Source organism: Hyperoodon ampullatus (genome assembly GCF_949752795.1).
Source record: "Hyperoodon ampullatus genome assembly, chromosome: 1".
Lineage (NCBI taxonomy): Eukaryota > Metazoa > Chordata > Mammalia > Artiodactyla > Ziphiidae > Hyperoodon > Hyperoodon ampullatus.
Genome location: NC_136914.1, coordinates 122,185,004 through 122,212,461, shown reverse-complemented (window position 1 = coordinate 122,212,461; position 27,458 = coordinate 122,185,004). Strand labels below are relative to the sequence as shown.

General features: G+C 52.0%; 1 protein-coding gene across 1 annotated transcript; it reads left to right on the top strand.

The window, feature by feature from the left end:
• Positions 1–27,458, top strand: CAPN9 (calpain 9; the record flags this gene model as incomplete). The annotated part of the gene is given in 17 exon segments (XM_079711278.1): positions 1–34; positions 37–156; positions 159–348; positions 797–860; positions 1,913–2,058; positions 5,394–5,562; positions 6,477–6,560; positions 8,699–8,707; positions 8,711–8,784; positions 11,025–11,102; positions 15,056–15,216; positions 17,426–17,490; positions 18,298–18,366; positions 18,896–18,974; positions 20,813–20,929; positions 24,235–24,293; positions 27,432–27,458. Coding segments are annotated over 17 exon segments (1,545 nt in total).

Below are 27,458 nucleotides of genomic sequence, written 5' to 3'. Positions count from 1 at the left end.
ATGCCTTACCTCTACTGGGACCCAGGGCCTCAGAAGTCCCCACCCCCAAGGATGCCCGCATCACCCACTCCTCGGGCCAGAGCTTGGAGGAGCTGAGGCAGGCGTGTCTACAGAAGGGCGTTCTGTTTGAGGATGCAGACTTCCCAGCCAATAGCTCCTCTACAGCGAGAGGCCCCAGATCCCCTTCGCGTGGAAAAGGCCGGGGGTGATCGCTGCCAGGGCAGGTGGGCAACAGACAGGGGGTGCGCAGCTCAGCAGCCCAGGAGGGTGCATCAAGGAAAGGATGGCCTGGGAGGCGTGGGCTATGCACAAACTGGACTTAGGCACATCTCCTGAGACCCCTAGAAGGTATGCGGTTTGAAGGCAGGAATGAGGCTCGGGGGACAACTGGCTGCTCTGGGTGGTGGCCAGGGTGTCTGGCTGCACACGGCCCCCGGCTCCATGATTCCCCACCGAGGCCCGGGACTCAGGATCAGAGAGGGTCTTGTCATAGGTGGTGAGTGGAAGTCAAAGCTTTATCCGGAAGTGTCAGGTGACATGTCCCCCCAGAGCCCAAGGGCAAACACGCAGAATCAGGTGGGAGGTTGTTCCCCACAGATCCCTTGCGCTAATGCTGAGACAGTGCGCCCGAGATGCTCAGGGGCTTCTGGCCAGAGCCTAGGATGCTTAGAGTGGACAGAAACTCACTCAGCGAGTGCTCAGGACCTGTGCGATGGACAGAAGGCATGTGAAGCAGGGCTTCTCTCCCCAAACCACCTCCCTTCCTGGAGGGCAGCCACCATCTGTGTCCCCGCAGGCCCCTTGCCACCAGCAGTCTGGAGGTGATGGTCCCACGTGGCACCAGCTGGTGCCTGGAACCAGTAATCAATATTTGCCATGCTGGATTAGTCAGGGCTCGACCTCTGACCGGGCGCCGGCTGGCTCTCCTTCCGCCAGGGAGGGTGCTGGTCTGGGAACGGCTCCTGTGGGGACAGGACACTGTGGGCAAGGCTAAGGGTGCCGGACCTAAAGGGGAGACCCTGAGTGCTGGTGCCACCCTGCCACTAACATGACCCCTGACCGTGGTCCCAGGCCTCAGTCTCCCCACCTGTAAGGTGGGAACAATAACGACCAACGTAGGTCCCATGTCCGACACACAGAAGTTGCTCAACAAGTGACGGCTGTTGTTCTGACTGCGGCTGCTGTTACTGCAACAGCTCTGAATCTCATCTCACCATGAGCACCACATCGACCTCACCATCTCCCTACATTCAAATAATGTTGATATTGTAAATATATAACATGTCTCCTTTAAACAGACAAACAAACAAACACGAAAACCTCCGGCCTCTTCAGGGCCTGGCCCAAAGCACACATAAGCTGTTATTTACCCAGTGGTAAGCTCTTTTTTTAAAATTAATTAATTAATTAATCTATTTATTTATTTTGGCCGCACTGGGTCTTAGTCGCGGCACACGGGATATTCGTTGCAGCACGCGGGCTCCTTAGTTGCGGCATGCATGCAGGATCTAGTTCCCCGAGTGTAGAGTCTTACCCACTGGACACCAGGGAAGTCCCACGCAGCCGTTAGCTCTTTATTGCTATTTCCCGTTGTAGACCATGTGTGTGTGTGTGTGTGTGTGTGCGTGTGAGTGCGCATCTATATGCCATGCCGCCCTGGTTCAGGTGTAAGCCGCTTCTGGTTGTCTGGTATTTTCCTGTCTGACAAGGCTATCACGGAATGGCTCAGCCTTTCTTCTGAGAAATTCCAGTCACTTCCTTTCCTCCTAACTGGTCTCCCTACTTCCAGCTGTAGCCCGTCAGGCCCCCCCTACTGCCTCCAGGGGCCTTGCCACCCCCTGCTCAGCGCCCTCAGTGGGCTCAGCATTAGCCAGGAGTGAGGCCCAGGCTCCCACACAGCCCCTGTCCCCAGGCTGCCCTGCGCCCGCCGCCCCTCCCTGCAGTCGGACCCTCCCATCGGGACGCCCTGTCCATCTGGGAGGCCCTTCTCCGCGTGGGGAATTCGGGCTCTTGCTCGGGGGCCTCGACCACCAAGCTGTCTTGGCCCCCTGAAGCACGGTCGGCCGCCCTGTTTCAGCACTCGTGCTGTTTTAATGTAATGACCTGCCTGTGTCCCTCCTCGGCGCCCAAGTCTTCTGAGACGCAGGCCCTCATTCATCCCATACCCCACTGCACTCTCCGCTTCCAGCACCTTCTGTCACCTTCTAAACAATGCTATCAGCCAACTGTTACTATGACTGGCCAACGCTGACCGTTCCAGGATTATCTCATTTAATTTCAAACAGGCCTAAGAGCCGGGCATCGTCATTATCCCCATTCTACCGAAGGAGACGCTAGAGCCTGATGGTTGACGTGCACACGCAGTACATGACAGAGCCGGGCACCTCCCCAGGCGCTGCCCCAGAGCATCGGCCACTGGTGTGACTGGAACCCAGCGTCGTCAGCCCCGTCCAGGAGGGGCCCACCCTCCAGCCTACATGGTCATCCCCTGGCTTCAGGTGTCATTCTGGAGCCTACGGCTCACCTTCTCTTTGCCAAAGTTGAAATTGCTCCACGATAAGAGTGTGATGTGCACAGGCCAGGCTGGAGACTGCCTTTGTCCCCTCCTGGAACAAGGGCCCCCGTGACCGCCAAGGGATTCCAGTGTCCCAGACCTCAGCTCTGGGAGGTGCTCACCTTACATTGACGTCTGCTCAGTGCTGTCCTGAATGATGGGCGAGGCTCCCACCCAAAGGCCTGACACCTGGGGCCCCTCCACGCTCCGCTTTGATATATCACAACTGGGCAGCTGTCCTTCCTGCATTCACTTTCAGAATCCGTCCTACCCTTTGCTTGGTCTGCGGCCGCGTTCACCCACTCTGTCTTCATTCCCAGAAACACACTCTGCGTGTCTCCTACTCAGGGAGGGCAGGGGCTTTGCATCCCATCTTACACACATCTCTGACATCAGAGGCAAGGACCCGGGTGGGGATTGAGGTTGCTCTGGCAGGACAGAGCGCAGGGTCCCCGGGATGGGGTCAGCCAGGGAAGCAGGGCCACGGGAAGGGTCGCGGCGTCCCTCTGGGGGCCTCCATGGCTCGGGTGCTGTCTGCCTTTCTCCTCGGCCCTCACGCACTGCGTGTCCCAGCAACGACTGCCCGGCCGTCCGGTGGGAACGTGGGGCGGGCGCTCTGCCAGCACCACCTTTTTTGCAAACACAGCTCTGCTTGGGGGCCGGGGAGTGGTGCACGAGAGCAACCAGAGCCAGGAAAGTCATGGGACGTCCAGGGGTGCCGGAGAGGCACCTCATCCCCCCGGGAGCCCAGGGCAAGGAGGCACCGAGGGGGAACCTGGGCCTGGGGTTGGGGTAAGGAGGGGAGGTCACCCAGGGGTGAGCCCTCCCCGGGCCTCGTGGGGAGGGCTGTGGATCTGCGGGGGCATCTCCCGGCCTGATGGGGACACAGCCAGGGTGCAGTGCAGCCGAGGGCCTGCCTTCTGTGCCTGTAGCCCGAGCCCCTCAACTCACAAGCGCCTCGGCTTCCCTTCGCCCCCCGACTTCCTGCCTGCCTGCTCCCATCTGCTGTCTTCCATGCAATTCCCTCCTGACTCTCAGGCCTCCTGAAGGCCCCAGTCCCCCCTCGAGCCTGGGCTGACGGCCCCTGGCAGCCTGCGTGCACCACGGCACGTGGCTGAGACCTCGCTGCACAGTGGGGCTCCCTTTGGGGCTGCCCTCCCCCCAGAGGCCACTGCGCTCCAGGTCCCCCTTCCCCCACCCCGTGCCCCCTTCTGCCTCAACGGCCCTGGGCACACGGCCGGGATCTGCGCACAGCCGTGGATCGTAGGGCCCAGCCTCTCCAGCCTTGTTAGAAATGCCGCTTTTCCCTTCTTAAATTAAATACTTAATAGAGAAAAGTCTGTGTGTTTGGCTGAGCCCCTAATGAGGTACAAGGTGAACCGTACAGGCCCTGAAAGCAAACATTCTTGGATGCTCGGTCCCAAGTCCTCCAGGGAAACCACCTGCTGGTGCCCAGGCCGGCCTCCCTCCCTGGGTCCCCAAGCCACAGTTTGGGGTCACCTCAGGTCTGTGGAGACCCCGCTGATCCTCCCTTCACAGGACGGTGGTTTCAGGTAAGCCTCGTCCTCAAGCCCCCAGACAGCATTTCTCACGAACAAACACACCTCTGGGGCCCACACACATATGCAGGACTCCCAGGCATAAGCGCCACGCACGGGGGTGCACATGGGGCACACGCATGGGCTCACGCACTCCACATGCCTACACACGTCACACATTCAGCAGAGGAGGCACCCACACCTGTCAGCACACGTGCACGTGGCACATGGGCGTCCGACGCTCCCACACAGCGCCCCTTCACACACGCACGCACAGAGCCCTGTGACCAGCACAGGGCTGCACCGACTCATGGCAGCGCTGGACAGACAGAGGCATCCGTCACACATAACAATCTCACCAGCTTATATCTGATGGCTGATTGACATTGGCTTGCTGAGAATTTCTGAGTTGTCTCTTTTCTGTATTTTTCTCCCTCAATGCACAGTTTGATGCAATTTGATAAAATTCTCCTGGACAGAAACAACCAGCTGCAAGACAAGAGCTGGGAGGCGGTGGCACCTGCAGGGGCAGTTGGTGGAGCTGGTGAGGCGGGCAAGGCCGCATACGTCGTGGAGGGGTGGACAGAAGGGAGGGGAGGAGGGGCCTTCACGCCCACAGCCCATCGTGGGCCAGGGGGCCCAGCGTCTGGCCCGGGGCTGGGCAGCGCTCTGCCAACCTTCAGACTCCATTTTACACGCGCTGCTGCTCATGCAGGCCCTGGAGCAACTCCCCTGGGAGGGCCTGGGGGCCGTGCAACAGGGCTCTGGGGACTCCTGGGGTGCCCTTGTGGGCAGGGGCTCCAATACAGATTCTATCGCCAGCCAAAATGTCCCCTCTGGAGGAGGGGTGTATATGTCTCACGTGACAGATAAGAACACAGCCTGGAGAAGTCAGATGGCCGTCCTGACCCGCCGGTCGGGGAGGGCTGCTGCTGGGGCCACTCTCACTTCCCCGGTTTGCGCCTTCCCACATGCAAACGCCCTTGGGCGCTGAGGTCAGGGAGAAAGATAGAACATGGGGGCGGGGGGGATCCTCAGGACAAGGCAGGGCGTGGGCACAAAGGAGCTGCCCCTCACCTGCAGCTGCCCTTGCTGCTGTCATACTCAGCATCCCTGGTTTCCTCAGAGCTCCAAGGAAACCTCATTCCTGCTTCCCACGTTCTTCCACATCCCCAGCCGGGGCGAGCCCCGGGACGTGGTTCTTGGTTAGAAAAGGTAGAAAAACTCTGGCTGAGGGGCGCCACCTGGTGGTAGTCCTTGTTCCCTGCAGCCGTTGCCAGGCTTTCTTGCCGCCCTCACAGGCTGAACGGGAGCTGCGAGGCTCTGAAGGGGGGCAGCGCCATCGAGGCCAGGGAGGACTTCACCGGGGGCGTGGCAGAGACCTTCACAACCAAGGAGGCTCCCGGGAACTTCTCTGAGATTCTAGACAAGGCCTTGAAGAGGGGCTCTCTGGTGGGCTGCTCCATTGATGTAAGTCGCTGGCTGGACATATCCCAGGCACTGTTCTAGGCTCAGATGCCAGGCTGCCCACGGAAGAGGCATACATGGCAGGGGGGCGGGGGTAATGCCTATTTATTTTAATTAAAACAAACGTTTGTGTTTAATGGTTTTCGAGTTGCAGAGGTAAGACGCCCTTGCTGTATCAGGTGGAAGAATCCTGAGATGATGGACAGGGCGAAACTCTGTCTCCCTCCCCCGTCCACGACGGGACGCCTGTCGGGTGCCCGTCACACCTCTGTCCTCACTCGTGCAACAGGCACGCGCGTATATGCACAGACTTGGGGGCGGTGTTTACTGAATGGAATCTTACTATACACTTTCTTGAAACTTGTCTCTTTCACTTCATAGATCATGAAAAAATATATCCATGGATAGAAACTGAACAGCACTTTTTCTAATTTCTTTATGCATACAAACACACGCATGTAATTTTACCTCATCTATTTTTTGAAGCCTATTCAACTTTTCTATTTCCTCTAGGATTAACCTGGGGAATTTATCCTTTGCTAGTAAATTTCCTCTACTTTTTCAAGTTTGTGACATAGAATTGCATGTCATATGGTTATATGCTTCTTACTGCCTCTTTGGTGTCTGTTCCTTGCTATTGCTACATGGTGGGAAAGGTCAGGTTTTTCTGTTCGGGGCAAGAATGTAAACTCTTCTGTGAAGTCCAAGCAGAGAATGAGGGACCTCCCCCCCTGGGAAGAGGCTGGGAATTGCTGGATGTCACTGCTAACCACTTAGGGGGGTTCCCGTGCACCCATTTTACATGCCCACTCACAGGGCCCTCACCTGAGGGGGCAGGAGGGACTGGGCCAGACACAGAGGTGTGTCTGGCCAGCTGGGGAAGGTTTGACATAGATACTGCTCCTTTTTTGTTTTAGATCAGAAATGCTGCAGAATCTGAAGCCCAGACACCTTTTGGTCTCATTAGGGGTCATGCCTACACAGTGATGGGCGTTGCCCAGGTTGGCGACAGGGACTCCTGTTGACAGGGTATGGGGACAGACTTCATAAACCTATATAGCGCATTGCAGTTTAAACTGCACTTTCGGACATGACAGAGGATGTCTCATCCAAAGAAGAAAGGCTGGAACTCAAAACAGCAAACATGAGTGAGAGAGAGAGAGAGAGAGAGAGAGACCTATGAGGCTGGCACAGTATAAACTTGGTCAGCAGCTGTGAGAACCTGGTCTTTGTTTTTTCTGTTCTTTTCTTCCCTGATTCCACATCAGTCCTGTCATAGTCATGGTTCTCCAGAGAAAGAGCACCCATACGCTAAATCTGTATATGAAGAGACTTAGTAGTCGGAATTGCTCACCTGATTATAGAGGCTGAGAAACCCTGCATTCCACAAGCTGGAGCCAGTGGTGTAGTTCCAGTCCAAGCCCAAGAGCCTAAGAACCAGGAGAATCATAAGTCCCAGCCCAAGAGCAGAGAAGGACAAAAGTCCCAGCTCAGCATTCAGGCAGAGAGGGCAAATTCTCCCTTCCTTTGCCTTTTTGTTATTTTTGGACCTTCAGCTGATTAGATGGGGCCACGCACAATGGGGAAGGCCATCTGCTGTACTCAGTCTACCAGTTCAGATGCCCACCTCACCCAGAAACACCTTCACAGACACAACCAGAATAATGCATAACCAAACATCTAGGCACGTCATGGCCCAGTCAAGTTGACACATAAAATTAACCATCACAAGTCGTATTCTCTGCAGCTGTAGTTCAGGGTGGAACTAATCCCCAGGGCGGGGAGGGGGCGCACCCAGACCCCACATGGCACCACTGTGACTTGCGGTGAGTGCTTTGTTTGGAGGAGTGCACGGGAAAGAGGAGGGGAGAAAGTGAGATGAGAGAGGAAGATGAGAAGCAGAGGGTGGCGCCCTTGCAGGGTCAAGTTCAGTGAAGTCCAAAGCATTTCCCTCCGTGCCCCCCTTGGGTGAATCTCAAACCCAGTCGGTAGGGGACCTGGGCACCTCCGGTCTCCTCCAGTGGCTGCCATGTTTTGAGCGACATGCTCCAAATGAGTGGGGGGCACGGGGTGCAAAGGGAGCCTGTCCCTCCCCCTCAGCGGGCGGCATGAGCAGCGTGCCCAAGAGAGAGATGCAGCTGGACTCTTTGGAGTGTTAGCTCCCTCCTCGCCCCTCCCTGTCTACACACGCCTTCCAGTCACTCACTTGAGCAGGGCTGTGATTCCTGATGTCAGATCTTCTAAATGTTATTCCAAGTGATGGCAGAAACCTTCCCATCGTATGACACTCTGTTCACCTGCGTTTGCTTCCTTTCCACCTGTAAGGAATTCACCTCCCCACACATTTCAATGAATGAACCTCTTTCATGGCGAACTTGGACTCTGGAGAGGTCATACTAACTTAAATGATTTTGCACGTAAAAAGAGCAAATTTATGCCAAAGGTATGAGGATAAAGGTTCTGAGAACTAAAATTCCTGGATCATTGACGAATCGAAGTCTTTTACTCTCACCCTTCCACCCCCAAAACCTCTCTAAGCATTGGTGCTCTTTCCTGCTCTGGGCAGAGCCTGAGGGCTGAGTCCTCTTTCTGTACTGGCTCAAGGGCTCTCAGTGTGGCAGCAGAGACCCTCATGTGACACCTGAAAGGGGGAGAAGATCGGATTTAGAAGACTTAGAAGTGGGTTTTTGTTTATTGTGGTTGTTTAAACTCCCAGCATGTGCTTAGATTCTGATCATCTAGGAGTCAGATGCTAAGGATGAAGAAAACTCAGTGTTAGACCCACTGACTGCTGGATGCTGAAGATACACGATAAATAAGACTTGGCCTCTGCCTCTGGGGGGTTCCAGTCTAGAGAGAAAACTCACTCGTTTGAAGATTCCTGTGGACTCACTTCTTGTTCATTACAATTCCACTTTGTTTCCCAGATGCGACATAACCATTCTGGGGTGATTAATGTAATATCGCGTTCAATAGGAATTAGGAAATTTTGAGGGCTACTTAACAACTGATGAGTTTTGACATGTTCTTAGTGTGTCAACAGGCTTTCAGAAAAGCCAGCCTCAGCTGGAGAGAACCCACCCTGGAGCTCACAGATGGATTTAGCATCTCACATTTCTCTGACGCTTTTCCCTTTTAGGTAAACTTCTGAGGCCAGAAAATAGAGCTCATCAGAGTCCGGAACCCTTGGGGGCAAGTTGAGTGGACTGGGTCCTGGAGCGACAGGTCAGTCCCCGCCCCATCCTTCTGACCTATCCCCACCTCCCTACAGTTCACGGGGTACGAGGCTGGCTTGTGCACGTGTGAAGAGGGGGCAGCCTGACTACAGTTCTCTCCTGGCTCCTGTTCAGGGAGGGTCCTGTCCTGCCTCTGGACCTTACTTCTGCCCTCGGGCCCTCCATGCTCTCAAACTTGAAGACACACGGTGCTCTTTACCTTTCACATAGTTGTATTATGTCAGTGACTGTATTACCTCCCATGGGAACTTTAAATCCCACGATATGGTGAAGGCTTCATCCCAGTGATGAAGAGCTCGTGTGTGTGTGTGTGTGTGTGTGTGTGTGTGTGTGTTGGGTGCAGGTGGGGTGGCAATGAGTACTTTAGGTGTGAGAATCCCTGAAACATTGCCAAGCAGGTCGCTAAAGTGTTCTCTCTCATGGTCACTGACCATTGGCCAGAGGCCCAGTGGCCCACAGTGAGACAGAGGAAGTGGAGCAGGAAATTCATCCATCACAGGGCAGCCACCTGGGCTATTTATACGGCCCCCGATTATAAAGAGAGGGCTGCCTGTCTTGTATGTGTCCCCTTCTCGTTCCCCGGGGAACAGCCTAGGTGACTGGGATGGGGGCTGTTCTAGCTCAGGCAGGGCCCCCTAACCTGTCCCCACTCCTGCCCACCCACGGCTTGGGGGGCTCCAGGGAGCCTGGTAGCGAGTCTCGAGCTTCAGTAAAACTGAGCAGTGTTTGTCCTCGGCTCCCACAGAGGCACCAACCCCCAGCCGTCGATGTGCTGGGGGCTTCATTAAGCTGACTCCACAGCCCGGGCCTGCCTGTCAGCCCCATCGCCGGGCTTGTGCCACCGTCCCTGCCGTCCGCTGGGCTTCTGTCTCCTCAGACCCATCAAAGGAGAGAAGAGATCAGCCTCCCTCTCCAGTCGGAAATGGAGAGAAAGAGATAAACCCACATGAATGAGACTGCTTCCTACGGTGAATAGATTTTGAGTCTGTCAGTTCAGGGAACACGGTGTGTAAAACGGCCGAACACTTTTTCCCCCTCCTGGGAAACACGCAGAGGGAGAAATAAAGGAAGTGCATTTTCACTGGCTCGAGGCTGGACACCAGCTTGCCTTCTGATCCCACCCAGCCTCGGGGTGATGGGAAGCTGGTCCGCAAGCCAGTCCCTGACCCTGACCCTGACCCTGCCTGCTGTGAGAACAGGGCTGAAAGGGCTGCTTACTCCCCCAGGTCCATGAGGTGTCTGGGGAGGGCCACTTAAAAGATATCGGCCCTGGGTACTGCTCTTCCCCGGACCGGAGAGATGTTCTACCTGAGTTCTCCCCGCCCCCATCCAAGACAAGGTCTACAGGGTGTAGGGGAGGTAGACGCATCACTTACAGCACCGCAGTGGTGGTGACTCAATTTGAACTATTTAGAGGTGGTCATGGGGGTCACAGAAACTCCGTGGTCCTGGAGGTGGAACTCCTGAGTTTGCAGGACAATGGGCGCCGTGCACCTGAGCCTTCTTGCCCATAGGCGGGCACGTCTACCTGGCAGAAGCCCACCGGGCTTCCTAGCACGGTCTTGTAAAGAAGGTACTTGGTAGGTTTAATGTCAAGCACGGGTGAACATGAGGTATTATCACCACTCTTCAAAGTGTCAGCTTGGGGCTTCCCTGGTGGCGCAGTGGTTGGGAGTCCGCCTGCCGATGCAGGGGATACGGGTTCGTGCCCCGGTCTGGGAGGATCCCGCATGCCGCGGAGCGGCTGGGCCCGTGAGCCATGGCCGCTGGGCCTGCGCGTCCGGAGCCTGTGCTCTGCGACGGGAGTGGCCACAGCGGTGAGGGGCCCGCGTACCGCAAAAAAAAAAAAAAAAAAAAAAGTGTCAGCTTGTAAACCAAGAGCAGAGGTAGAGGGAGTGTTCCAGGTCCCACATCTCAGCCCGCTGTGGCTGCTGGCTGGGCCCCTTCTGCCGCCCTCTTCATGTTCAACTCCCTGCGACGGCCCCAGGAGAATCTTCCGTGGAGGAGGGTCCAGTGGTCCTGAGGGCCTTTTTGCATCAGCTGCACTTGGAGATGTACTTTCCCACCAGCCTTTCCCCCTCTGGCACATTTCCAGGGCCCCGATCGGGATCAGTTCCCCACATTATGTGTACCCTGGTTCCTAGGGAGGGGCAGGTCCACCCCAAGGCCAGTGTCGTTCCCATTGCTGTCCGTGACCTTGTACCTAATGCTGGCTTTGTTCACCCCTAGTTCTTCTGAGCGGCATTCCGTTGGCCCAGCCGAGCAAAAGCGCCTGTGTCACACTGCTCTGGATGATGGGGAGTCCTGGTACGGTGCTTGTCTCTGTTTTCCTTTCCGTATTAACTCCATCACAGGTGTGAGCGTGTCTCACTGCCCTTAGGTGTAAGAAACACTGCTTTTCTTCTTCTATTTTCTTTTATTTTATTGGTAAATCAAATCCATTTGTCTCAAAACCCAGGTTGGCAGAGAATATAATGTCACGTTTGGGGGACTCACCCTATCTACAGGTTTAAGAGGCCCAGGGGAGTCAGTGCGATCTAGAAAACATGGGGCTGAGCCTCTGGTCTCCGGCCCAACCTCCTTCCTCTGAGCACTCCATCATCCCCGCTTGCACGTGAATTCGAAGACAAGCAGCCCTGACGCTCACAGGTACACCCCCTCCGTGCCCAGCTTGGTCACAGGGACCCTTGAAAGCTTCTACCTGAGAGCATCTAAAAATACAGACCTAAGTGGGAAGGAAACATTCCTAACCTGGAGTTTCCACAGGGCTGAATCTCTGTTTAACTGAAAACTTTAATGGGCCTTCATCTCTGGAGGTTTTTTTCAATCTTATTTCTTCCCGTCGGGTCCAGAAAGAGTTGGTGCGTCCAGCCCTGCAAGACCACAAATTCTTTTTTTTTTTTTTTAAGAAATACATACTTTTACATTTTTTAAATTTTTGGCTGCATCGGGTCTTAATTGCAGCATGAGGGGTCTTTCTTTGTGACACTCGGGCTCTTCTGTGGCATGTGGGCTTAGATGCCCCGCGACACGTGGAATCGTAGTTCCCCAACCAGGGATCAAACCCGCATCCCCTGCGTTGGAAGGTGGATTCTTAGCCACTGGACCACCAGGGAAGTCCCAAGGCCACAATTTCTGAATTTCTAGCTCTTTTCCTTTTCATGTGCTCAAACCAGTCCATTCTAGCCTGAACTCATCTCTTTTTTATGACACCTTATTAAATACAACATGCAAAAACTAATTAATATTCCAGTTTCTTCCCTTCTTTTCCCCTCGAGCGCAGCGTCAGTGAGCATTTGTTCTGGCTTCAGTATATTTACATATTTTACAGACAACAACTGTGGCAAGTATTTTTGCCCTTAATAACACGGATATCTATTTTCCAGCTCCAATAGTCCCTTGTACCCTCCTGCCCAGCTGCTAAGCTAGCATCACATATTTTAGATTCCGTTATGGTGGTTCCACACTTCCAGTGACTCCAGGTATCACCAGCTGCCATAACAAATAGACTCAAAATGTATAGACTCAGATGCAATCAAGTGTATTTCTCACTCACTGTAACCATCCAGGAAGACATTCCTATGCTGTGGGTGGCCCTCTCCATGCAGCGATTAGGGACTCAAGTTCCCTCCTTCGTGTGGCTCTACCATCCCCTGGAGACACAGTCACCTGCAGGAAGCCAGCAGAAGAGGGGGGAAAAAAAACCTTTGGAGAAGATATCCCCAATTCCTAAAAGCCTTGACCCAGAATTAAGACATGCCACCATTTTCATCCTCCACTCACTGGAAGGCCCCGCCTGGTGAATGAGCTTGGTGTCCTGCTAGCCATCTGTCTCAGGAGCCATGAGTTCATAAGTAGAAGAAGTTTGTGGAAAACATACAGGGTGTTTGAGAGATTGACAAGCTGTTGAACTGGACATTAGACACACATTGACCTTGAATTTTGAGTACTGTGCAGGGTTGATGAGTTACATGAAGAGAGCAAACCAGAAGAAAGGTGAGGTCTGGAATTCGGATTCTCCCACGAATTGCCGAATAAGAGCAGCAGGTGGGAACAGAGTTTGAGAGGCTACCTGAAGTCAAGCTAGTGGAAGGAAAGTCAGGCCCAGAAGGAAGGAGAAACAGGGCAGAGGAAATGAGGAAACCCAGCAAAGGGAGTGCCCTGTGCATGGCCCACGGTCCAGCCCTGCACCACGACCACCCTTCCAGAAGGAGCTGCGCCCGACACCTGGGACTGAAACTGGCCCGGGCAATGCGTGACACTAAACCTGTCAGCACTCTGAATCTGGAGCCTTTCCTCTGGGAATCTTGACACTAAAACCTTTCCAATCTCTTTCCACTTTTATCTTTCACCGCCCCTCCTCCCAGGACATACTCCCCAAACTTTCCCTTCTCTCATTTATGAGCTCCTCTCCGTCACTGAATCATTTTCGTTCGCAGTACAGTGCTGTCATTTCACCTACTTCAAAGGACAAAAGTTTCTCCTGACCCACTGAAACCACCAAGCCTTTTCTCTCCTCTTCGCTACACAAAACTCACCAGTGGGCTTCCCTGGTGGCGCAGTGGTTGAGAATCTGCCTGCCAATGCAGGGGACACGGGTTCGAGCCCTGGTCTGGGAAGATCCCACATGCCGCGGAGCACCTAGGCCCATGAGCCACAACTACTGAGCCTGCGCGTCTGGAGCCTGTGCTCCGCAACAAGAGAGGCCGCGATAGTGAGAGACCTGAGCATGGCGATGAAGAGTGGCCCCCGCTTGCCGCAACTAGAGAAAGCCCTCACACAGAAACGAAGACCCAACACAGCCATAAATAAATTAATTAATTAAATTAAAAAAAGAAAAACTTAAAAAAAAAAAAAAACACTCACCAGCTCCTCTCCACCCTCCCTCTCCTGACTACCCTCAGCTGTGGCGTGTGCGCCACCATCCACTGAACCTGCCCTTGCCAAGGGCAGCCCGGACTCTCACTTTGCTAAATCTGATCGACTTGATCCGTCAGCAGCATTTGACATGGTTGCCACTGTGCTCCCTGCATCCCAGATGCTACCTGGGTTCTTTCTCAGCACCCCGTCCCGGTCCCTCCCCAGGCCCCTAACCTGTTAGCACTGAAGGGCTCCAGGGCTCAGTCCATGGACCCCGTTCCTCGCTATCTGCTCCCCGTATTTAGGGCATCTCATCCTGTCTCAGGAGTTTAACGACTGTCTTCACACTGATAACTCCCAGGTCCTTTCCCCAGAATATTCCAGATCCACGTACTCACCTGCCCGCTAAATCTCCCCTTGAACTACAATTTGCTTGACTGTGACGAGACCTTTTAAAGTCATAGCTGAGTCTGTGCAAATCCCCCCCCAAAAAATAAAAAATACCAAATGTATGAAACCTCAGTTATGTGTGAGCATGGGCTGATTAGTCACTAACTCTCTAATTGACATCTCGGTTAACATCTCCCAAACTTGCTTCAACACCCCCCATCTCTCTCCTTCCGGTTGCTCAAACCAAAACCTTGATTCCTCTCCTTCTCTCCTTCCCCACATCCAATCTGTCAGCAGGTCCTGTAAGATCTACCTTCAGAATGTATCTCAAATCTGGTCCCCGCTCACCACCTCCCGCCTACCAGCCTGGACCGACCAGCCTCATCTCTTCCCTGGACGATGGCGTTAACTTCCTCGCTGGTGGCGTCTGTGCCCCTGAAGTCTGTTCTCAGCATAGCAGCGCCGGGTCCCATCCCTCCTCCGTGTAACACCTTCCAAGGGCTCTCCATCTTGTCCAGGTCAAAAGCCTTATGGTGACCAACCTGACCCACCGTTATCTTTGGATGTTATCATTTGCTGGCACCTTGGGCCACATCATTGGCCTTCCTGGTGTTCCGTGAGCACATGAGGAAGGTATCTGTGTCAGGAACTTGCTCCCTACGTACCTGGAGCTCACAGAGAGCCACCTTTCCCGTCCCCCATGCCTCAGGCCTCCACACCTGATCAGAGAGGCCTCCCTGTTTAAAATAGCCCCAGGCCCGCAGTCTCACCCCTCACCCTAGTCTAACTTCCTTGTAGCACTTACCTATAATCAACCTGTATTTTTGCCTGTTTAAACCTTTTTCGCCTCTATGTTTTGGTGTGCATTTTCCATCTTCTCGCACCTGAGGTCTCCCTGCTCCTTGAGGAAGCAGCCGGCCCTTGTAGCTGTTTGTTAGATGCGTGAACGAACGGAGAGCCCACGTCATCACCATCACCCCACCACGTGCTGCATCTCCACTTTGTTGCAGGATGGCATTCAGAGACTTCCAGGCCCACTTTGACAAAGTAGAGGTCTGCAACCTCACTCCTGATGCCCTGGAGGAGGGTGCTGTCCACAGGTGTGAGGTGACGGTCCGTCAGGGAAGCTGGGTGCGGGGCTCCACAGCTGGCGGCTGCCGCAACTTCCTGGGTAGGTAGCCCGCCTGTCACTCTCTCTGTCATTCCCAAGTGTCCAGTCCACTTGCTGGACATTGGTGGATCAGGGCCAGGACCCTCGGGAAAGAGTAGAGGTCGACAGCAGGATTTCAGGGGTGACCAGCATAAGAGGGCTACAAAGATTGAACAGGAATTAGATAAGAATTGCTCAGGGAAATGCCCATGTTTTACCACTTAAGTTATTTTCCGTTATAAGTAATAGAAAGCACAGCTCACACTGCTTTATTAATAAAAAGGATGTATTGTCCTCCGTAATTGGAAAGTTCAGAGGAGAAGGAGGGCATCAGGCCTGGTTCTCTCAGCCCGTTTGTTTGCGATAGTCTGTCCTGCCCTCTTCCCTCTGTTGACTTCTTCCTCTGTCTGGTTTTCTTCATAGTCACAGGAGGGCTGCCAGCAGCATCCTGACCTCTCACTGACACGCACGGCAAGAGCTTCTAATGGTCATTCCACAAAAGGCCTCAACGTCCCTCTAACTGGGAGCTCCTGGAGCTGAGATTGCCTGGTGAATGCTACGGCTTATTGGCTTTGCTCCAATTCTCCGTGGCAAAAGCCCAGATTACTCAGAGCTCACCCTTGGAGCTGGGGGTGAGGTCCATCCTGCTCCAATTGTGCAACCACTAAGCGGATGCTGGGGGACGACCACAAGGGCGCTGCACTCTCCTTTAAACGCCAAGTGGAAAAACAAGATGGTGCACACTGTAGCTGACTAGCCCCAGAAGAATGTCTTTAAAAAGCTGTGTGGGAAACGGTTGGAAGGAGGGTGGAAATGGAAGAGGGGACACTTTGCGTTCTCACGGGAGGTTACAGAAAGGAGGGCAAGAGGGGATCAGGACAGAAAGGGAAGAACTGTTTTCTCAGGTTTGGGAAATACAACCAACTAGTGAATATATAACCAAAAAGAAGCAGACTCACAGATACAGAGAACAAACTAACAGTTACCAGAGAGGAGAGGGAAGCAGGGGTGGGGGAAATAGGAGGTACAAACTATAGGGTGTAAGACAGGCTACAAAGATGTATTGTACAACAGAGAATATAGCCAACATTCTGTAATAACTGCAAATGGAAAATAACCTTTAAAATTGTATAAATATAAAAAAAATTTTTAAATAACATATACAACTCAAAGGATGTTAGCATGTTCATAGAATTGTGCACCCATCACCACAATCAATTTTCGTTTGATTCAGAGCATTTCATCACTCCAAAAAGAAACCACGTACCAGTGGCATTTATTACCCTCCCCCGAACCCCCAGGCCCTGGCAAGCATTCATCCATTTTCTGTCTCCATAGATTTGCCTGGTCCGGACTTTTCGTATAAAAGGAATCATATAAAATGTGGTCCTCTTTGGCTGACTTCTTTCACTTAGCATGACATCTTCTAGGTCCATCCATGTTGTAACATGTCAGGACTCCTTCACTTCTTTTTATGGCTGGATAATATCCCATTGTCTGAATATACCAGGTAGGGTTTATCCGTTCATCCATTGATGGACACTTGGGTTGTTACCACTTTTTCGTTATTATGAATAATGCTGCTATGAACATTCATGTACAAGCTTTTATGTGGTCATGTGTTTTCATTTCTCTGGGGTAAATAGCTAAGACAGTTGCTGGGTTAAATAGTAACTCTATATTTGCTTCTTAAGAAGCTGCTTATTTTCTAAAGCGATTTCTGTACCTTTTCACAAGCAGTATGTGAGGGTTCAAATTTCTCCAATAATTTTAAACCCTGTCTCCTAAACTTAATTTTTATGAGCATTTCCCCAGAAATGATCTTAAGAATCAAAGCATGATTCTTAAGGATTGTGTAATAATCCATCATGTGGACATAACCTAACTGTTGTCCATACCCTTCCATTGGTCATTTGTATCATTTCTAAGTTTTTGCCATTACAAGTAACCTGATGATAAAAATCTTAACTTATAATTCTTTGCTTGGGACCCTTGAAACTCGGCTAAAGAGTGGAAGGCTATCCCCATTTTTAAAGCTTTTAAAGCTTTTTTTATATTTTGCAAATGTTCCTCCCCAAAGGCCATGTTCTACTCTCACCAGCATCTTAAGAGCGACTACATCACCACCCTCACCAACCCGGATCTAACCACCCTACTGGACTTTCAGCTGATGGAAATAGGTTTATCTTATCAGGAGTCAACTGAATTCTGCTTTCTTTTGTGATTTCAGAAACGGACATCAAATTCAAGAAGTTAAGCCTGACTTCCTGTAAAAACATCATTTCTCTAATGGACATATCCTTCCAAATATGCAGGCAGAAATAGAAGTTAAGTGTTTTTCTCTAATGTAGACTTCCCTAGAATGTGGAGAGTCTTCTTCACAGAGAATAACCAAAGCCTGGGAGACACTGGTGCTAGAAATGGAACAAAATCAAGAGGCACAGGGGACTTCCCTGGTGGCGCAGTGGTTAAGAACCCGCCTGCCAATGCAGGGAACATGGGTTCGAGCTCTGGTCCGGGAAGATCCCACCTGCCGCGGAGCATCTGAGCCCGTGCGCCACAACTACTGAGCCTGCGCTCTAGAGCTCGCGGGCCACAACTACTGAGCCCACATACCGCAACTACTGAAGCCCGTACACCTAGAGCCCATGTTCCACAGCAAGGGAAGCCACTGCAATGAGAAGCCCGCGCACCACAAGGAAGAGTAGCCCCTGCTCGCCGCAACTAGAGAAAGCCCACGTGCAGAAATGAAGACCCAGTGCAGCCGAAAATTTTTTTAAAAAAGAGGCACAGACTGGCCAGTGGGGGGAATGTTTGTGAAGGGACTTGGGGATCTTTTTGCCACTTTGGGGTGCTGTCCAGGACAATGAAGAGTTTTTCATATGTGTGTTTTCAACCTTTCTTTTGCCATCCCCCCCACCCTTGCCATGCCCCCTCTTCAGAGATTCATGGCTTAATAATTAACCCCCCTCCCTCAGAGTCCTGAGTCTGTGTCACACATGTCACCCGTGCCAGCCCATCGCCCTCCTCCCCTGCAGCTCCAGGAGCCTTGGGGTGATATGACGCTCACGTCTTCCTTTCTTCCTTAATTCACTTGCACAGACCAGTGGCAATGGGAAGCCAGCCTTTGGTGAATTCAGAGTGTTCTGGGACAAGCTGAAGAAGTGGACAGTGTGTAACCCAGCCAGTGTGTGGCTGCTAGGGGACTGTACAAGCCTAGAGCAGAAGGGGATTTTATTTTATTTTATTTTTAAATATTTATTTATTTATTTTGGCTGAACCATGTCTCAGTTGAGGCATACATGCGAGATCCAGTTCCCCGACCAGAGATAGAACCCAGGCCCCCTGCATTGGGAGCACAGGGTCTTAGCCACTGGGCCACCAGGGGAGTCCCAGAAGGGGATTTTAAAGGTCCAGGTGCTGCCGACCAGAGGGTTTGTGTTTGAAAAGGTGGAACGGAGGAAATCAAGATGGAATTCCCATATTTACTTCCCATACTTATGGGAGTACCGCAGGGCTTCCACCCAATATGAAAGGAAAACAAAGGGACCCACACTTTTGGAGACCCTAAGCCTACCATTGCCCCTTCTGCCTGGTGAGGAGTCTCTCCCCCGCATGGACCCCATTACTGCCATCAAAGGAGCCTCAGCGGGGGCTTCTGCGTGCTCGCATTCTCAGAGCCTCTGCTCTCTCCCTACAGAAACTTTTCCTTCAGTCTGATGCTGACAAATCCGGCACCATGTCCTCCTACGAGCTGCGGACCGCCCTGAAAGCCACAGGTAAAGGAAAGCCTGGGCCACCAGGCGAAAGCTATCTGCGTGCCGGGTGCTGTCTGTGGCAGCCACTCACCTCTCGCGGCCCACAGAGGGGGCTGGACTTTGACCAGCATCGATGCTTCTTAAGGGCAGGGCCCAGCCTCAAATTCAGGACTTGCTCACTCTCATCAGGGATCTTTAAAGTGTAGCCACTGAGGCTGAACTCAGCCTGACCCCTGGAGGCCTCAGCCTCTGGCCAATTTTCTGGCCAAGCAGAGTTATATGCGACTCTGGTGGCAAGCTCCCACGCCTTTAATTTCTGCTTTCAGATGGCAATTAACACAGAGAGGCAGGGCATGTCCATCCCATGGTTTGGGGTCAGGTTTGGGGTCAGGTTTGGGGTACACAGAGTCGTGTACCCCTCTGCCACGGAGGCCCCGTCTCTGGCTTTGTCACCAGCGGACTGAATCCAAACCAATGATTCTGTTGTCGTTTATACCCATTTCCTGCATGAGGGATGGGCTCCGGGTGACATTCCTAACCCTCTGGCAGCCCCTGCCAGGGCAGTCTGAGTCTCTGGGGCTCAGCTGTCCTTTGCATAGGGCGGCCACTGCAGCCTACACCCCGCCAGGCCACAAGGCATTTCTCACAAAGCAGGCTTCACACACATACCCCTGGGCCCGGCCAAAGCCTGGAATCTGGTTCCCTTCCAGTTAAAATAAACATCGGGAAACACTGTCAGCTTCATGGTCTGATAATGGGACAAAATCAGGACCAGCTTGGTCCTGTGTGATGGCAAAGAATCAAAATTAATTATAAATGTGGAGAGTGCCACGGATGAGAAGGGCCTGATCTTCTTAGGGTCTGGGGACCTGGTTTCTAGGGCAGAAGGACAGAGCAGGGGGAAAAGGGAGCCCTTCAGAGAGGGAGGTGTGGCCACGTCTTTCTTTTCCCGGCTCGGGGAGGGGGAGGGAATCCGCCCTCACCCTGCCCTCTTCCTGCCCCATCCAGAGCTGACTCCAGGATTCTGGGTGTTGCCTCCAGCCAGCTCCACTGTGCAGGCTCCAGAAACCATGTCCTGCCTCTGGACTGGCCCCCTCTCGGTCTGGAATTGGGAACGAGGACACAGGAAGACCCTGGGCAGGCTTCTAAGGAATACTTTGAACATTTCCTGGAAAGGGGGCGTGCAGGCTGAAATGAAAGAGGGCAACGCTGGTTAGAAACCAAAGCCTTAAGTGTTGAATCTATAAGGAGCGTTACCTTCTCTAAACCCCTCATTCGACCGATGAGCAAAGAGGTTGAATGAGCAAAGAGAAGGGAAGCAAAGCGCTCAGGCCCAGGTTTTTGCTCCATCGTGGGCGTGTGTGAACGAGCCTAGCATGGGGTCTTTCACTGAGGGCAGCGGCATAACTCGGTCTCCAGAGCCCCCAACACCTCTGGGTTAAAATGCCCATGAGAAACAGACACTTACTGCAGGTGTCCTGGCTGGAATCCCCCCAGGGCCAGCAGGAGCTGGAAGTGGAACCCTAGAACCAGAGGGTAGCACCGGGCTTGGGGCTTAAACACTGTCCAGCATCAAGTTCTCCCAAGCGAGACTTCCTGAAAAGTCAGCAAGACCCTATGGATGATGTGAGGTCAAAGCTAAGACCCTGAACTTGGCGAACTCAGAAGTTTCACCAAGTGACGCTGTGGGTTCCCCAGTGTCCCCCCGACAGAGGCGCACTGTCTTACTGCATCGGAGCCAAGGGTGCCGGGTGGACACTGGCTCCCTTCCTTGGTGCAGCCCTGGGCTGACTGGTGCTCCCAAAGGCGCACCCCATGGGGCTCACCCAGGGCAGCCATGCCTCTCCCTCTCCCCACAGGCTTCCAGCTCAGCACTGCCCTCCTGAAGCTGATTGTTCTCAGGTACGCAGACCAGGAGCTCCAACTGGGCTTCCATGACTTCCTCAACTGCCTGGTCCGGCTGGAGACTGCAAGCCGTAAGTGTCCAGGGGGGCTGCATGTTCCTGAGCCCAGGGAGAGCACACCTCCCTCCATCACCTTCCAGGAGCATGTAAGGGGCAACCTGCTGAGAACTGCAGCAAAGGCGGGCTGAGCCACACGCCCCACCATCTGTGTGCCGTGTGCGGCTAGCTGAGGGGCAGGTGTGCACGTCTTCTCTGCAGTGCACCTGGTACCGTCACCCTCCTTCCGTTCCCAGTGTCTTTGTGGGAGGGTAACTGGGTGGGGATGGGGCTCCTGCTGCGAATCAGAAGAAAGATCAGATCCCATCACAGGGCACAGAATCGGGAGTCTCTCTCTCTCTACCTCTGTCCCCCGCCCTCCTTCCCTCTCCATCCCTCTGTGTTTACAAAAGCCCTAGACACTGACCCGATTGTCTCACAGAAGATCTGTTAGTCCAGGAAGAGAGAGAGAGAGAGATTACGTGCAGGTGGTCCTTAGCGTTTGCAGTTCATAGCCACCCACCCCTCACTGGGTAGTCACGCAGTTGAAGCTGAACGAAGCACATCCAGAACCTGTGACTCAACACCAGGGTGACTGCTGTGCAGGTGTCCCCCCAGATGCCCATGCTCTGGGGTCACCATCTTGAATCTTAATAATTTTTTAAAATATTTATTCATTTATTCATTTATTTTGACTGTACCGGGTCTTAGTTGCGGCATGCAGAATCTTTAGTTGCAGTGTACAGACTTCTTAGTTGCAACATGCATGCGGGATCTAGTTCCCTGACCAGGGATCAAACCCAGGACCCCTACACTGGGAGCATGGAGTCTTACCCACTGGACCACCAGGGAAGTCCCTTGAATCTTAATAATTTTTTTAGAGGTTTTTTGTTGTTGTTGTTGTTGTTGTTAATTTATTTTTGGCTGCATTGGGTCTTTGTTGCTGCACACGGGCTTTCTCTAGCTGTGGCGAGCAGGACCTACTCTTCGTTGCGGTGCGCGGGCTTCTAATTGCAGTGGCTTCTCTTGTTTCAGAGCATGGGCTCTAGGCGTGCGGGCTTCAGTAGTTGTGGCACGCAGGCTTCAGTAGTTGTGGCTCGCGGGCTCTAGAGCGTAGGCTCAGTAGTTGTGGCGCATGGGCTTAGTTGCTCTGTGGCATGTGGGATCTTCCTGGACCAGGGCTCGAACCCATGTCCCCTGCATTGGCAGGTGGATTCTTAACCACTGCACCACCAGGGAAGCCCCTTAATAATTTTTTAACAAGGGGTCCCACAACAAATTATGGAGCCAGTACTGCTTGGCACTTTCTAAAGTATGTTTACTGGGTGACTTCCAGGCACTGGCTAAACAAAGGCAAAGTCTGTGCTCCTTGGTTCCACGGTGGGGAGCTCCCGCTGCTTCTTTCAGGACACTTAGAACACACGGAATTACTCATCTGAAGCTTGTCTCCACCAGACTCTAAGCTCCAAGAGAGCCGTACTGAGTGGACAAACAAGGTACACGTGATGATTGATGGGGATGATGGTCTGAGATAGGCGGGAAGGTCCTGCAGGGCCTGGCCGGTGACCTCAGGGCCCAGGCTTTCTCTAGGTGTGAGTGGGAGCTAACGAGAGGTGCACTGTAGAAACAGCCTCCTCAAAGGCGGTCGCGTATTAGACTTACAGGGCAGTCAGAGCTGACCTCGAGATAGTGAGATTTGGTAGCTTCTCTTCTCTCAACTGCACTTTTCCTTTCTGAATCCCCTCAGGCCCAGTTGTTTCATGCAGGGGGTTCTCAGCTTGTTCTTATAACTGAGGAATCCTAGGGAGAAGGCACTCAAAACTGAACATCACTGGTCAGTTTAGCTAAAAGTATATCAATATTATTGATCTTTTCTAAGAACCAACCTTTCATTTCCTTGATTTTCTCTGTTCTTCAGTTTTCTAGGATCCTTATGTTAGATTCACCATCTGGAGAACTTTAAAAATCCCAAAGATAGGGCTTTACCCCAGGCTGATTTTAACTTTTTATTCTAGAAATTTTTGCTCATACACCTAAGTATAAAGTGGGATACAGAGGGTGGGAGGGAGGGAGGAAGACGCAAGAGGGAAGAGATATGGGAACATATGTATATGTATAACTGATCCCCTTTGTTATAAAACAGAAACTAACACACCATTGTAAAGCAATTATACTCCAATAAAGATGTTAAAAAACAAAACAAAACAAAACAAAACAAAAAAAAGAATAATAACCGGTCCCCGTGTGCCCTCCATTGGTGCATCTCAAACCCTGACCCATGACAGTCCTGAGGACAGCATCCAAAGCTGTTAATGATCAGGCTACACAGACTAATTAAATTAGAATCAAGGGGGTGGCAATACAGCATCATCTTTATTAAAATTTCCCATTAGTTTGAGCGCCTTCTACCCAGCCTCAGTTGTCATCTTGCTTATCTTTTCCATATGACCCCCTAAAGCATACTGTTTTTCCTGAGTTATTTAATGACAGATTTCAGAAATTTGGTCCTTTTGTCTGTAAACATCCCTATCAGAGAGACTTCTTTTTAACATAATCGTCATGCCATTTGCACCCTCACAAAATTCTCAGTGAGTTCTCAACATCATCTAAGACCCGGTCCACACTGAGATTCCCCAGGTCTCCTCAGGACCTAATCACTGCATGTGGCTGCTGGGTTCTGTCTCTTTTGTTCTGTGGCAGCCCTTCCTACTTCTTGGTGTATTTTAAAGCTCCCCGGGTGATGCTCAGGTAAAGCCAGTGTGGACTGGTTCCACCACCGGGACTAAGATGGGGAGACTGAGGCCAGGAGAGGACAGTAACTGTCTCGGGTTATTCAATGCGGCAGACGGGCTCTCTCTTCTAGCCCAGCTCTGCCTACGGGTGGGACCACCCGGTGCTCACCTTCTCAAAAGGGACGCGTAGAGACTGAACAGCTTTCAAGACTCATGCAAACCTTTATGTACACGCGATTTTTTTTTCTCTGGGGAGAAGGTCTGTGGATTGCAAGGGCTCTGTAGCCCCCAACAGTTAAGATAGGGGAGATATTTTGGGTCCACGAGCTGGCCGGCTGACCCACATACAGTAAATGAAGAGACCCACTCCCCAATGCTCAGGCCACCGGCTTCTGCCATCACAGGAATTCCAGAGGCTCCCCCAGTTGAGAGACACCCCGCTCAGGGGGCCTGAGTCTGGCCGCCGCCCTAGAAGATGCTCACCTCTTAGCAACAGATGGAACGGCTTCTCCACCAGCCTCTCGGAAGGCCCCTCGGCCATGGGAAAATAGCTAGGCCTGTTGAAGGAACTTCTCCACAATGATACCTTTCTTGTGTCTCTCCCATCAGGGATGTTCCAGGCCCTCAGCACGAAGAACAAGGAGTTCATTCATCTCAACATAAACGAGGTATGACCCAGCCAGGGCTAGGCAGAGCCCACACTCCATAATGCTTGCTGAATGCATGATCACATGGGAGGGTCCACATCTAGCCTCAGGGTAATAATTAATAATAATAATATTGCTAATAGTTGTGAGGCAGTATTCATGTAGCAGTCAGTAGAAGCCTACAGTAGCCCTTTGAGCTAAGGACTAATAGTATCCCCATTTTGCAGAGGTGGAAACTGAGGCATAGAGAGATTAATCCCCTGGAAGAGTGAGCGAGCAAACCCTGCCCCCTTGTCCTGTCCTCCTTCTGCCACATGGGCTCCTCGGCCCCCTGCCCTCTGCCTTCCGAAGTTCACTTTTTCTTGTTCATGTCGTTGCCCTGTGGGTCTCGAGATTCTTGTGGGGTGTGAGTGTGTGTGTGTGTTTATGCGCATGCACACACACCTCAAAGACCCTGAGGAATACACAACTTTTACCTGTTGCAGGGACTGCTCACAGCAAAAATGATGGAGGGGAGAGAATGGGTCAGTTCTGGAGGCTTGGATGAGGGGTCCCAGGAGTGGACAGCCCTCCCCCACTGCCCAGAGTGTGGTCTGTGGGCCAGCGGCATGGCCATCACCTCGGGGAGCTTGTGAGAAATGCAGAGTACCACACAGTGATCACAGTCAACAGTACGGTGTCATAAACTTCAAAGCTTCTAAGAGACGAGATCTGAATTGTCCTGACCACAAAAAAGAAATGACGATGTGATATGATAGAGGCTCTAGCTGATGCCATGGTGGTGATCATCTTACAGTATATCAGTGGATCAAATCAATGCATTTACACCTTATACTTACACAATGTTATGTGTCAATTATATCTCAATAAAAGAAATCAACAAAATAAAAGCAAAAAAAGAAATCCAGAGTACCAGGCTCCACCCCAGACCCAGTGGATCAGCTCTCATTTTAGCAGGATACACAGTAATTCCTAAACCCACTAAAGTTTGAAAGCGCTGGTTAGACATTCTTCTGCCCAAAAGTGCGGCAGGGGGGACTACAGGACACTTTCCTTCAATCATTCCGTAATTTTTATTTCCCTTTTTTTCCCATTCTCTCCCTGTGCTTTCTGTCCAACTCTGCTTTCCCCTGGACCTAAGAGCAGAAAAGTCAGGCAGCCTGTGTCTCCTCCATCTCTGAGCTCTTTCTTCTCCCCACACGTTTCCATGCTCACATTGCACACATTGGCTCACTTCCAAATTCAGTAGTAACTTTGGATGTGGGTACCATTTTATTGACTATTCCAAGACAAAGAGTTGGATGACGGTGTGTATTAGACAAGGGATGGAACTGTCAGTCTCTGTGCCTCAGTTTCACCTTTTGCAGAAAGAGATCTAGGCCTTAATCTTACACCAGAAGCTTGGTTTCTAGTAATATCATGTAACTTAGCAATTTATTATGTTGACTCATCACTAATTTTCTCATGTGGGTCTCAGATTCCTGGGTACATTATAATTTCACCAAGAATAGAAACTGGGGGCTTCCCTGGTGGCGCAGTGGTTGACAGTCCGCCTGCTGATGCAGTGGACACGGGTTCGTGCCCTGGTCTGGGAAGATCCCACATGCCGCAGAGCGGCTGGGCCCGTGAGCCATTGCTGCTGAGCCTGCACGTCCGGAGCCTGTGCTCCGCAACGGGAGAGGCCACAGCAGTGAGAGGCCCGTGTACCACAAAAAAAAAAAAAAAAAAAAAAAAGAATAGAAACTGGACATTTTTCTTTTCTAGTATTCTCTTTCACCTTTAGCACATACAACACATTCAATAAATGTAGCTCCTCTGACTGATAACGTATAAAACACCCCAAGGATGCCAAAGAAAGACATACATACTCAACATAGTCCCTTATAAAAACAAGACAGACCCCTATACCCATCTTTATTTCTCATTTACCTCAAGGTTTTGCCACCAATAAGTGTGAAGAATGTGTGGGAGTTGCCATGTGTCCATGGTGCAGGGGAAGCGTGAGTGGGTTTTGTATTCGATAGCTCTTAGCTGGTCAAAGGCCCCGAAGTACCAGAAACATGGAAGGAAGCATTGCATTGCTTCAAGTTCTAGGTGTCACTTCCAGCCCAAGTGTCCACAGGTGTGGGGTCTGGAATGAGCTCTGTGTCCCCATTTCCTCTTCCTCAATAGGCCAAGCCATTTTGTTGTAAGTGCTTGCGCTTGCCCCATACTTACCATCCTCCGAGACAACAGGAAAAATCTTTGAGTTCTGCCCCTCTCCTTCTCCCTTTAAACCTGCCGTCCTCAACTCTGGCTAGAAGTTAGAATCATCTGGGGAGGTTTTAAAGCCTCAACGGCCTGGTCACATCCCAGACCAATTAAATCCAGATCTTTGGGAGTGGGACCCAAGCATCAGTATTTTAGAGATTCCCCTGGTGAGCCCAGTGTGCGGCCAAGTTGAGAGCCACCTTTTTAAATCCCCCCCCCCAGACCCCAGCAAACCATTCTAGCCTTCCTCTGCCTTGAGTTGGCCTCATCGGCAGTTACTCTGCCAAAAGTAACTTCCTCCATCCAATTGCTTTCCACAATCCTGGCCTCGTCATGTGCCATGCCCAGGAAGGAGGGCAGAGAGGAGAGAAAAAAACCATCCCATACAGTCATGTTCCCCCAAGTCACCTGGTCATGATAAGAAAGCTAGTGGAAAGGAGGAGGTGGATGGCTTCCGGAGAGAGGAGCAGAGGGGAGGCCCATCCACCTCTCCACCGGCTCACCTGTAAAAAGCCCAGGCACCGAGTCTGCTTCCCTTTCCTGCAGCCCTTCTCTGACGGAGGGTCACCTCTGTCCTCAGCGTCCCCGTCAAAGAGGAAAAGGTGCTTATTTTATACCGCCTGGACCAAGGTGCCTCAAGGTGTCTCTTCGACAGGGAGAAAGCACATTTCTCTCTCTCTCTCTCACTACCCTCACTTGGCTTGAGCTCACTCAGAAAAGGCTCAGGACCTCCGGAAAACTTAAAATGCTGAAAATTAATTAATTTTTTAAAATGTTTCTTGTTGAGGTAGAAGTTCATGTTTGCATCACAGTGATCAGGTGGTAGAGCTCCTGTGGCACAAACGTACTGGGGCTGGTAGGGAAATGAAGGAATGACCATTCTCTCTTTCTTTCTCTTTTTATTCCCAGTTCATCATCCTGACAATGAACATTTGA